Source organism: Rhincodon typus, chromosome 29 (genome assembly GCF_021869965.1).
Source record: "Rhincodon typus isolate 14 chromosome 29, sRhiTyp1.1, whole genome shotgun sequence".
Taxonomy (NCBI): Eukaryota; Metazoa; Chordata; class Chondrichthyes; order Orectolobiformes; family Rhincodontidae; genus Rhincodon; species Rhincodon typus.
Window position 1 is genome coordinate 4,372,326 of NC_063360.1, and position 13,497 is coordinate 4,385,822.

The 13,497-nt window shown below is 43.2% G+C and overlaps 1 protein-coding gene across 1 annotated transcript in view; it reads right to left on the reverse strand.

Moving 5' to 3' along the window:
- Window positions 1-7,373: 7,373 nt before the first annotated feature.
- LOC109920358 (testin-2-like) overlaps window positions 7,374-13,497 on the reverse strand; it is a 32,355-nt gene continuing 26,231 nt past the window's right edge. The window contains exons 5-6 of the mRNA XM_048614170.1: window positions 9,890-9,992; window positions 7,374-7,770 (exon numbers count right to left, since the gene is read on the reverse strand). Coding sequence (XP_048470127.1) covers window positions 7,671-7,770; window positions 9,890-9,992 — 203 coding nt within the window. The 3' untranslated portion in view covers window positions 7,374-7,670. The remainder of the gene's footprint in view (window positions 7,771-9,889; window positions 9,993-13,497) is intronic.

The window sequence follows — 13,497 nt, forward strand, 5'->3', positions numbered from 1 at the left end:
GTCCAGGCCCATGCAGAGAATGTTCAACGGAACCTAAAGATTTGAGACAACAGGGAAAGCCTGTGCAATGTGAGGTCTTGCATTCTACTTTGCACAGATGCCTGATCTCAGAAATCGGGGGTCATTTCCACATTTGAGCACCACTGGCCTCAGGTACACTGCACCATTCACCACACCCACTTCACTCACTAACTAACAATCCCCAACAAGCAAAACACAGCTCTGTCCTCACACACTCAGTGACACTGCAATCTTCAAACCTACTCCCTCAGCGAGCACACGCGTCTGTTCCCTCACCATGGTCAGGTTCTAGAGAATACAATGGATCACCAGGAATTGGGTCATGGGATCCTGTGAGCACTGGAGACTTCTCCAGAACAGCCCAGGCACTTCCTCAATGCTCTGCTTTCTGATGTTTCACACGGTTACAACCCAGTCACTGGACACACACTGGTCACATTGTGGAGCAACATCCTCAACCAGCTGTGAAGTGGATCATCTTTGTCATCCAGTAGCCACTGTGTTGTTTGACACGATCGCTCAGATACTGAGTGAACAGGGAATGGGCACAGAATGAGAGCACCATAGTTACGACTAGGACAGTGGCATTTACCAGTCTGATGGCCTAGTACGGACACACACTAACTGCATGTTCAGAGAGTGGAACCCTTTACGATTTGGGTCCATTTCGCAACTGTGATGTGGTTCCCCTGCACCATAAGGATGCCTCTATCCTAGTAATTGTACCTGTCCCACTGCTGTCTGCTCAGAGGGAACAAAATGGACTCCCCTCATCTGGTATGAACAGCGTCTCTCACCTCCCTGAGACGACCGTGAACTGGGAGGTGTCAGACATAGAATCTGCTCTAACTTGGACGGATTGTGTGGTGAAAATAATATCTGGGCCACCATCAGCTTCACAACCTTTGGCAGTGCCATCTCGGCCTGCTCCGAGTTTGCAGGGCTGCTTACCACAGGTGCTAGAGTAATGTGAACAGCATCATAGAATCCCTACAGTGTGGAAGCAGGCCATTTGGCCCATCGATTCCACACCAACCCACCAAACAACATCACCCACCCCTCTACCCTATCCCTGTAACTCTGCACTGCCATACCTTATTCACTTAGCCCGCACATCACTGGACAGTATGGGCAATTTAGCACGGCCAATCCACCTAACCTGCACATTCTTACACTGTGGGAGGAAACTGGAGCACCCGGAGGAAACCCGTGCAGACACAGGGAGAATGTGCAAACTCTACACAGTTGCCCGAAGCTGGAATTAAACCCAGTATGAAGACGACACACTCACTGTTCCTGGGTTAGTTGGAGGGGATTGACTTTCTCCTGGAAATCCCTAGACCTCCTGCTGAGAGCCCTTCCAGTGTGTGTGTGTGTGTGTGTGTGTGTAAGAGAAGATGTTTATTCACATGGCATCCAATTGATATTCCACACTGACAGAGACTATGATTTGTGCCTGCTCCTGACTCCCAAGACTCACCCCCAGATGTGACAGGTTTTCGTCAAGTGGAAGGTGGGAGAGTATGTATAGAAGAAAGGGAAATGTCTGTGATGGGATAGAAGAAAGGTGATTAAAGGAGAAAAGGGTTGACGGAGCAGGGACAAAGGGATTGGACATGGGACAATTAAAGAACTAAAAGATGTTTTGAGAGGATGTGTGAATGGCAGAGGGAGGGAAAAAAGTTGATATTGGGACAAAATGTGGACAAAAAGGAAAGGAAACAAGGATGCTATCAGAAAGAATGTTTATCAGATGATAATTGCAGATAAAAACATGACATACAGCAAATATCTCTAGGAAGGGGATAATAATTAAACATGTTACAGACTGAACAGGCTGAAGATAAGTGTTTCCTTACAGGAGTTTACTATGAACGAAGATGCTGTCAGCACCTAACCCGTGTAAGTGCTGCTGTTTGGATTTGGAAGAGAAGGGGGAATGAATTATTGGTTTGTTAAAGATAAGTATGTACTTTATAATAACAACAAACAGCTGATGAGTGCTGGGACACTGACAGGAGCACTGTACTTACTCACTGTGTTTCTGGGTTAAGGAAAGAAACATCCCTCACACAAGTTGCCCTCCCATGATATTGATTCTCCTGACAACATGCTCCCAAATGTTGTCATCTCATTCTGACACTTATACTGTCCACCTCACCAAGATATTCTAGCACCCATCACTCACTAAGTCTCCCATCGGAGATTTTATTGTACTGCACGTACATTTTTTCCATTTGGGGAATAGTTTAGAAGTATGCAGAGGATTATCAGGCTGATTCATCTCTCGTTCAAACCATGATATGAATATTTCTAGATGGGATATGAACTGGAGCTTCTGATCCCGAGGCTGTTGTCGGGATGGGATGGGGATACTGTCTGCAAGTACTGGAGGAGGTGTATAGTAGATTCATAAGGATGACGTTAGAATGGATGAGAAATGTTTATGACGAAAAGCCGCACAGACTGGAGATCTTTTCTTAAGGAAAATTAATGTTCAGGGACAACTTGATAGAGGCAGCAAGATCCTGGAAGACCTTGTCACAAAATGGTTAGATAAAATGTTTCCACTTCTGAGTGTATTAAAAACTAAGAGTGAATCCACTCTCACTGTACAGACCAGCAAATTCAGTCCAATGTCAAACTGAAGTGCTTCGAGGCACCGAATCTCACTTCATATTTCACAACTAGTCTTGGTTTTGTTCAGTTTGATTCATTTATCTGGCTCAAATAACCCAAGTATTGGACCAAATTTAATCCCTCAAATCATCTCAGCAAATCCCAGAGTAAAAAGAGCCAGTTCTCCAAACCTGTCTTGATGGCAAAATGATTTCAACATAATTTTCTTATTTCAGTTGGGGAAGAACATGGAGTGAACAAGGTTATGTCAAAATATGTAAGGATCAGTGGAATAACTGTGGAATTGCCAGTTACACAGTTTAAGTAATTGTTTAAGGAGGCAGGTGTTAAACCAGAGCTTTATTGAACTCATCTTGAAAGAATGGCGGAAATATTTCTGTTGATGCTGACTCCTTCAACAGCGTTGTTTTAACTGTCTGCTGCAATTCGGAAAGTTGAATAATAACAAGCTTCTGCATGTTTCTATAGCTTCACATAAAGGTCACTGTCGTTGTGTGTTTGATACATGTAACCACAGTAATATCTGAGCAACTACACAGTGCCATACAAATGCCAGGTTATGACCATCACCAATTGGAAACTATCTAACCATTGCCCCTTGACGTTCAATGGTGTTATCATCACTGAATCCCTCACTATTAACATCCTGGGAGTTATCATTGATCAGAAATGCAACTGGACTCACCACATAAACACAGTGACGACAAGAGCAGGTCAGAGGCTAAGCATATTGTGGCGCGTAATTCACCTCCTGACTCCCGAAAGCCAGTCCATTGTCTACAAGACACTTGTCAGGAGTGTGATGGAATACTCCCCACTTGCCTGGACGAGTGCAGTTCCAACGACACTCAAGAAGCTTGACACCATCCAGGACAAAGCAGCCGGCTTGACTGGCACTACATTTCCAAGCATCCACTCCCTCCACCACTGATGCTCAGTAGCTGCAGTGTGTACTATCTACAAGATGCACTGCAGAAATTCACCAAAGATCCTCAGACAGCACCTTCCAAATCCACAACCATTTCTATCTAGAAGGACAAGGGCAACAGAAGTATGGGAACACCACCATCCTCAAATTCCCCTCCAAGCCACTCACTATCCTCACCTGGAAAAATATATCTCCGTTACTTCACGGTCGCTGGGTAAAAATCCTGGAATTCCCTCCCTAATGGCATTGTGGGTCAAACCACATAAGATGGACTGCAGTGGTTTAAGAGGCAGCTCACCACCATCTTCTCAAGGGCAACGAGGGACAGGCAATAAATGCTGGCCAGCCAGTGATGCCTACATCCCACAAAACAAAAATGAATAAATAAAAAAAACTACATTCTCCAGCTTGTGGAGAGACAATGACCTGCATGTGCCACTAACGTCAAGCAATATAATAAACGCTGCCAGAAATCACTTTGAGAGTCTGATTATTCCACAAAAACACTTGTCATTTTTTTTCTCTCACATGAATTATCTTTGAGTCATAGAGTTATACATCATGGAAACAGACCCTTTGGTGAAACTCATCCATGCTGACCAGATATCCGAAATTAATCTAGTCCCATTTGCCAGCTTTTCTTTGTCCAATATCCCTCTAAACCCTTCCTATTCATATACCAATCCAGATGTCTTTTAAATGTTGTAATTGTACCAGTCTCCAGCACTTCCTCTGGCAGCTCATTCCATACATGCACAACCCTCTCTGTGAAAAAGTTGCCCCTTAGATCCTTTTGCTCTTTCCTTTCTCACCTTAAACATATGCCCTCCAGTTTTGGACTCCCCTACCCTGTGGAAAAGGCCTTGGCTATTCACTGTATCCAGGCCCCTCATGATTTTATAAATCTCTAGAAGGCCACCCTTCAGCCTACAATGTCTAAAATGACAAATGCCCTAAAATAAAGTGCACAAATGTAGACTTTTTGCTTCATTCATTTATGGGATGTGGGTGTTGCTGGCTGGGCCAGCATTTAATGGTCATCTCCTGTTGGCCTTGAGAAGATGGCGGTGAGTTGCCTTCTTGAACTCTGAAGTACATGTGCGGGCAGTAGACCCCAGAGATGGGAGCACACTCTGGTATGAGTTGGTTTGAATGTCCTGTACAACTGGGCACAACATAAATCAGGAGATTGAAGTTACAGATAAATTGGAAATACTGTGGTATTGGGTGACTTCAATTTGCAAATAAACTGAATTAATCAAATCAGGTACTAATGTTGCGGAGGATGAACACCTAGAGTGTGAATGAGATGGCCTCTTAGAGCAGAATTTTGAAGCAACAACTGGAGATTGGGATATTTTGGATTTGAGGTTGTGTAATGAGAAATGGCTAATTGTTAAAATTGCTGTAAAGGAGTCTTTGGGAAATGGTGACCATAATATGATAAAATTTCACGTTAAGTTTGACGTCGTCATAGTTCATTCTGAAGTGAGGATTTTAGATCTGAAGAAAGGGATTTCCAAAATTATGAGCTGCAACTTGGCTGATGTGGCTGTAAAAATACACTAAAAACTTGATGGCACATGAGAAATGGCTATCCTTTTCCAAAAAAAATGGCCATGACGTGTAGCTGATATACGTTCTCTAAGGTACAAACACCCATAGGGAAACATAAAGATCAGTGGATGCTGGACATCTGAAACAAAACAGAAATTACAGGTGAAACTCAACAGGTTTGGCTGAATCTGTGGGAAAAAAAGCAGAATTAAGTTTCGAGTCAGGTGACTCTTCACCATTCCAAGAACGGAGGGAGATCTCTCCTTGCATCTCTTGAATAAATAATTGTAAAAACCCATACTCAGTCTCTAGCAGTTTGTTGTTTAAAAATGAAGACCACACAGTTTTCTATCTTATGAGCCACCACACACAAACCAGACATCAACAGTTCTCAACATGGAAGATAGAGTGGGTACATGTCAACACGAACTCACCACTTGTTCAGAAAGAAATCCATATTGAACACCAGACACCAAATTTCAGAGCACTCCATGGGCATCAGCCAGATGCACCTGACGTCCATAGTCATTGTTGTCCAGCGTGATTCAGCCATTAAGAGTGTTTGTGGCATACCTTCCATCTACTTCCAGGATGCTTTTATGCTTCAATGTTGTGCCTTTGGCTGCATAGGTAACTATCATTGTTATGCTGCAGAAAGGACAAATCATTCATGGGCTGGACTAGGCTGCATCTCTGGTCTTTCGCTTGCTGTCGTAGTGCTGATTCACTTTGAGACTACTCACAACATCCCTGCGTTGTATCACCTTGTCTTGGTCTTTTTGTGCTTGTCACCCACAGCCGGAGATACCAGACTAACAATACTGCTATAGCACCTCTCCGTTTAGCGCAGACACAAAGACAGGACTCTTATAATGGTTAAAGTGGATGGAGGGATGGAAATCCATCAGGGGCCCCGATCCAGCTCACCTTTCTGAGATTTGCTTGCGGTGAGTGGGAAACTGTGATTCCCAGGGAGGGAAACTGAAGTAATGTTCCAGGCAGTGTTTGTCCTCACCAATTGGAAAGTCAATGCCTGGTTTATCACCTGATTGCACTGATACTGAAAGGCAGCAACTTATTATGAAACTGTGCAGCCATATCTCCTCCTTTACCTTCCAGAAATGTTGATCTTCCCAGTATGAATTGGGAACTTTAACTTACATTGAGGGATTGTACTGTATGTACCTATATTGTCCTGTTGTAAAGTGTGGCCATTTGGAGTCTATGACACCCATCTACCTACAATGATATGTTGCTCACCAGAGACCCCATCAAAGAAACCTGCAAACACAGCCAGAGAGGTTTCCCATCAATCTGAATTACTTAAGTCCATTGTTTTGATATATCTTTTCCTCAACTTTACCTAAATATTCCAAAAGTTTCAAAATGGTAATTATTGAAAGATGTTTATCCTCAAAGTTTTTCATATGTGCAGGACTCTCGGAACAGAAGCGTTGAACTTCAGCATAGATTGCTGTCAAGATTTCAGGCTTATCTTTATATTTTGGAAAACAAGCTGCAACATTTGCATGGCACAAAACTCTGGAGCACTTCTGATTATTCTCAAATTTTTCCAAAACCTCTATTCCTTACACAACACAATTTTGAATCTGGGATGTTTATGAACTGTACCCTTTTTTCATCAATGACTTACTTCGATGGTGAGGTACACTCCCGTTATAAGAGTCATAAAATCTCTGGGAGAATACACTTGAATCATGAATGGGACCATCTTTAATTTCACTGAGTTGTGACCTGTGTAAGATTATGGCATTTTCTGTATATTTGTAACTGGAATGGATCTTCAGTGGCTAACCTTGGTCACCTTGTAGTCATGTCTCTGTAATAGCAATGAAATCGGAGCTATTTACCTCAATTGTACATTTAAGTAATTAATCATTTTTGTGAATACTACCTACACACAGTCACAGTGCCTTTAATTCTGTTATTTCTTAAGGAGAGTTTCGGGGTGAGTACTATTAAATTAAACTTTAAATACCTCAGTGGTAGCAAGTAATCATACTTTTGTCATAAAATGGCCAATTTTGTAACATTCTTTCTATTTGTACACATCATTTTAAGAACATCATTCCAAATTAAATTAAACAATTCACACAATCACAAAATCATTGCAGTGCAGAATGAAGCAGGGTGGCCCATTGTACCTGTTTCCCATTCGTGGAAAAGCATTATGAAATTGTTCCTTTGAATAAACAGACTGTCAAAGTGATTGCTGGCAACGTTTATTATATTGCTCGACATCAACAGTACATTCAGGTCATTGTCTGTCCACAAGCTGGAGAATGTAGTCACTCAGATATTACTGTGGTTACATGTATCAAACACACGCTGACAGTGACCTTTATGTGAAGCTATAGAAACATGCAGAAGCTGTTATTATTTAACTTTCTGAACTGCAGCAGACAGTTAAAGCAATACTGTTGAAGGAGTCAGCATCAGCAGAAATGTTTCCATCATTCTTTCAAGTGGAGTTCAATGAAGCTCTGGCTTAACACCTGCCTCCTCACACAATTGGGTAAACTGCATAATTGGCAATTCCACAGTTATTCCTTCGATCCTTAGCCATGTTGATATAACCTTGTTTACCCCATGTTCTTCCCCAGCTGAAAATAAGAAAAGAAAATGATGTGTTGAAATCAAACTTCTGTTATGGAGACAGGTTTGGAGAACTGACCTTTTTTTTACTCTGGGATATGTTGAAATGATTGAGGTGGATTAGATTCTGTTCAATATGTGAGTTATTTGAACCAGATAGCTGAATACAACTAGAGTATTGCAGTAAAGGTTGTGAAATATGAAGTGAGATTCAGTGCTTGGAAGCACTTCCTTGCGACATCAGACTGAAAGCGCTGGTCTGCACAGTGAGTGTGGATTCACTGCAAACTTCAATGTGGGGCTTAGGGGAGACCCTGTAAGTGAATGGTGAGTTGACGGTGGGTGTAGGTTTCCCAATGTCTGCCCATTCTTGTTGACACACATTTATAATTTGAGGAATAGTGGGGGCATGTGTAAAGATTGTCAAGAGGATTATCACCCTGTTTGATTGTGTCATGAACATTCCTTTTAATGTCAATAGGTAACGGGGCAGGACTTGAATGTTGAGCTTCTGACTCGGAGACAGTCGAGCTGGGAGTGGGTTCTACTCAGTGAGCAGCACTTCCTTATTCAAACAATCTACCAACCAATCCAATGCTGAGGAAGCCTACCTCACCCAATCCTGTTACCATCCCCTCCAACCCTGATATCATCGGAGACAGCTCTGCCATTAATCCTTCGCATCGAGATAAACAGTGTTTCATGTTGGTTAAACAGATACACAGGTTGCAGCACAGAGACAGGAAATTCACTCTGTGTCATTGTTAAATGTCTGTGGGAGCCTCATCCCAGCTCCGTTCCTGTAACCCTGTCAACATCTCTTCTGTTCCTTCACCCTCATGTGTTTATCCATCTTCCTCTTTAATGTATCAGTATTATTCAGCTCACCCACTCCTTGTTGTAACAGTTTCTCCAATACCACCCTCCTCTAAGTAAGGAGGTTCCTCCTGAGCTTTTGATTGGATTTATTAATGACTATCTGAAATGATCACTAATTTTTAACATCTTGAGTGCTGCAGAATAAGGTTATTCAGCCCATCAAGTCTGGCCACTGTTTGATCATGGCTGAAATGTTTCTCAATCCATTCTCCTGCCTTCTCCCTGTAACCCTTGATCCCCTTATGAATCAAGAACCTACCTACCTCAGTCTTAAATACACTCAGTGATTTGGCCTTCACCGCTTCCGCAGCAATGAATTCCACAGATTCACCACCCTCTTCCTGAAGAAATTCGTCCTCATTTCATTTCTAAAGTGTTGTCCCTTCACTCTGAGGCTCTGTTCCTGGCTTTTCGTCTCTCCTCCTAGGGGAAACATCTTTTCCATATCCATTCTATCCAGACCTCACAGTATCCTGTAAGTTTCAGTGAGATCTCCTCTCATTCTTCTAAACTCTATCATTGTGCAGACCCAGACTCTTCAATCGTTTCTTATATGGCAAGCCCTTCATCCCTGGGATCACTCATGCAAACTTCATTTGAAACCCCTCCAACACTGGCATATCTTTCGTTAGATATGGGGCCCAAAACTGCTCACACTATTTCAAATGTGGTCTGACCAGAGCCTTGTACATCTTCAGCACTATATCACTACTCTTGCGTTCTAACCCTCTTTAAATGAATGCCAATATTGCATTTGCCTTCCGAGACACCAACTGAAGATGAAGGTTAACCTTAAGGTAATCTTGAACTAGGACTCCCAAGTCCCTTTGTGCTTCAGAATTCTGAAACCTTTGTTCATTTAGAAAATAGTCTATGACTCTATTCTTCCAATCAAAAAGTGTATCACTAGACTGTTAATCCAGAGACCCGGATAACATTCTGGGGACGTGGGTTCGAATCCCACCACGGAAGATGGTGGAATTTGAATTCAATAAATATCTGGAACTAAGAATCTAATGATGACTGTGAATCCATCGTCAATTCTCGGAAAAACCCATCTGGTTCACTAATGCCCTTTAGGGAAGGAAACTGCCATCCTTACCTGGTCTGGCCTACATAAGACTCCAGACCCACAGCAATGTGGTTGACTCTTAGCTACCCTCTGGGCAATTAGGGACGGACAATAAATGCTAACCAGCAATGCTCTCAACCCGTGAATGAATAAAGAATAAAAAATGAAGTGCATACCTGTTTTTAACAAGCCAATAATTCTTTCCCCTTTCTGTTCCAAATCCCACCAGCAGCACTGCATGGTTTAGACGCTGACCGCATCTTTGATCATAGTAACCTCCTGTAAGGAAACACTTATCTTTAACCCGTTTAATCTGTAAAGTGTTTAATTATTATCCTTTCCCTACAGATATTCACTCTCTGTCATGCTTTCCTCTGCAATATCTTCTGGTAAACAATCTTTCTGACAGAACCTGGTTTCCTTTTCTTTTTGTCACATTTTGTCACATTATCAACTTTTCTCCCTCCCTCTGCTATTCACAGCTCCTCGAAAAACATCTTTTAGTCCTTTAAATGTCCCATGTCCAATCCCACTGCCCCTGCTCTGTCAACCCTTTTGTCATTTAATCTTCTTTCTTCTGCCCCATCACAGACCTTTCCTTTTCTTCTATACACACCCTCCCTCCTTCCACTTGACGAAAACATGTCACATCTTGGGGAGGGTCTTGGGAGTCAGGAGCAGGAACCAATCATGGTCTCTGTCAGTGTGGAATGCTAATTGGATGCCATGTGAGTGAACACATTCTCTTAACCGCGCGCGCACACACACACACACACTCACGTGTGCACACAGAGCTGTGTTTACAAAGGAACTCCACACTGCACTATTTCAAGGGATCACTATCCATTTAGCAGTTTGTTGCTGATTAATCTCTCCTGGCTCTGTGTTGTGTTGTGGGAGTGCTTAATAGATTTGAAGTGTTGGTTAAAGTTCCTGAAGTCGAGAGACAATGGTCCTGCACATGAAGAAGATCTGAGCAGGTAACTATCCCCCTGTTGGCCACAGTTGTTGCAATTCCTCTTGAGCTGCCGCACGAGAAGAGATTGAGAAAGGAAGAGAAACTGCTGGTGGTGGGAGGGTGGTGGGGGTCAGTGGGGCTCTCAGCAAGAGGTCTAGGGATTTCCAGGAGAATTTCTCTACCTTCCACCTAACCCAGGAACAGTGAGTGTGTCATCTTCACTTTCTAAAGACCCTGCTCACAGAACTTTGCCATCTGTCGGAAGCAGGCCTGCAACCTTAGAGTAGGCCAAGGATGGCACGGTTAGTGACTGTGAAGCTGATTGTGGAACTGATCTTTCCAGATTGGAGCAGCCTTCATGTCCACTGCCGTATTGCAGGATTGAGCGAAAATCCCTATCAACTAAAATACCAGACCAAAATCCTGGACTTTTCAAAAACTTTTAAAAGTTAAAAGGCAGCTGGGCTATGCTCCAGGAAAAATACACAGACACCGGATCGGGCAAGATTGAAGTGACCAAAGTGGTAGGAGACTTGCTAGTTAAGGGCACAGACAGGCATTTCTATGGCCACTTCCAAGATTCCAGGATGGTCAAGGACGTCTCCGAGCAGTTGCATGAAATTATTAAGGGGAAGGATGAGCAGCCAGAAGTTGTGGTGCACATTGGTACCAAGAACATAGGTAGAAAAAGGGATGAGGTTCTGCGGAGTGAGTGCAGGGAGTTAGGAAAGAGGCTGAAGAGTAGGACCTCAAGGGTCGTAATCTCTGGGTTACTACCAGTGCCACGTGCTAGTGAGGCAAGGATTGGAAAGATAGGGCAGACGAATGTATGGTTAAGGAGCTAGTGCAGGGGACAGGATTTCAGGTTCTTGGATCATTAGGACCTCTTCTGGGGCAGGGGTGACCTGTACAAGAGGGAGGGGTTGCTCCTAATCTGGAACAGAACCAATATCCTCACAGGGCAGTTTGCTAGTGCTACTCAAGACAGTTTAAACTAGAGTGTCAACGGGCTGGGGAGAAGAACAGCAGGTCAGCAAGTGGGGGGATTGAGGGAAAGGTAGATGTTAAGATCACTATATCAGAAAGAAAAGACAGGCAGAGACAGGTAAATGAATATAATGGTATTAATGGGCTGAATTGTGTTTATTTCAGTTCAAAGAGTATTATAGGTAAGGCGGATGAGCTTAGAGCCTGATTCAGTACATGGGACTATGATGTTGTGGCCATCACAGAAACTTGATTGAAAGAGGGACAGGACTGGCTGCTCAGTGTCTGCAGTTTCATTGTTTTGGATGAGATAGAGAGGAAGGTAAAGGAGGTGGAAGAGTTGCATTATGAATGAGGGAGAATGTTTCATCAGCACTCAGAAAGGACATGCTGGAGGGCTTATCCACTGAGGCAATACGAGTAGAGCTCAAAAATAAGAGGAATGCAATCACTCTGATAAGATTATGCTATAGGCCCCCCCAACAGCCACCGGGACATTGAGGAATAAAGATGTAGGCAGATTATGGAAAGATGCCATAACAACAGGGCTGCCACACTGGGCGAGTAACTTCACCAATATTGACTGGGTCTCCCTGAGAGCAAGGGATTTGGTTGGAGCAGAAGTTGTGAAGTACATCCGAGAGGGTTCCTTGACACAGTATGTGAATAGCCCAACTAGAGGAGGGGCCATACTGGACCTTGTTTTGGTTAATGAGCCTGGTCAGCCCACTGGCCTTTCAGTGGGAGAGCATTTTGGAAACAGTGATCACAATTCCTGAAGTTTTATGATAGCTATGAACAAGGATAAGTAAGGACCATGCGGGAAGGGACTTAATTGGGAGGAGGGCACATTATGTCACCATTGGGCAGGTGCTAGGGAGTGTTAATTGGGAGGAGCTGTTACCTGGCAAGTCCACATTTGATATGTGGGAACTATTTAAAGACCTGCTGGGGAGAGACCAGCATGTTCCAGTAAGGAAGGAAGGACAAGGATGACAAGGTAAGGGACGCTTTGATAACAAGTGAGGTTGTGAATTTACTTGGGCCCATGAGGAATATAAGGAAAGCAGGAAAGTACTCAAGGAAGGATCTGGTGAATAAGAATGGGCCATGAAATGACTTTGGCAAGTAGAATTAAAGAGAATCCCAAGGCATTGTATAGATACATTAAAAACAAGAGGATAACTAGGGAGAAGGTAGAAGCACTCAAGGATAAAGGAGAGAACTTGTGCTTGGAGGCAGAGAATGCGGATGAGATCCTAAATGTGTACTTTGAATTGGCATTCACCCAGGAGAAGGATATGGAGGATAATAAGAATTCTGTGGAGTAAGCTAAAATGCTGGCTCATTTTGAGATCAAGAAAGAAGTTACATTGGATCTCTTGAAGAGCACCGAGGTGGATAAATCCCCAGAGCCCAAAGATATCTACCCCAGGTTATTGAGGGAGACAAGACAGGAGATTGCAGGGGCCTTCACCAAGATCTTTGTCTCCTCGCTAATCCCTGGAGAGGTCCCAGAAGTAGCTAATGTTCCTCTGTTCAAGAAGGGAAATAAGAATAATCCAGGAAACTACAGGCTGGTGAGTCTCACATTGGTGGTTGGGAAGCTATTGGAGTGAATCCTCAGGGATAGGATTTATGCTCATTTGGTAGAGCACAACCTAATTAGGGACAGTCAGCATGGCTTTATGTGGGGCAGGTCATGTCTTACTAACTTGATTGAATTTTTCAAGGAGGTGACGAAGGTGATCGATGAGGGTAGAGCAGTGGATGTTGTTTACATGAATTTTAGTAAGGCTTTCGACAAAGACTCTCATGGTAGGCTCTTCCAGAAGATTA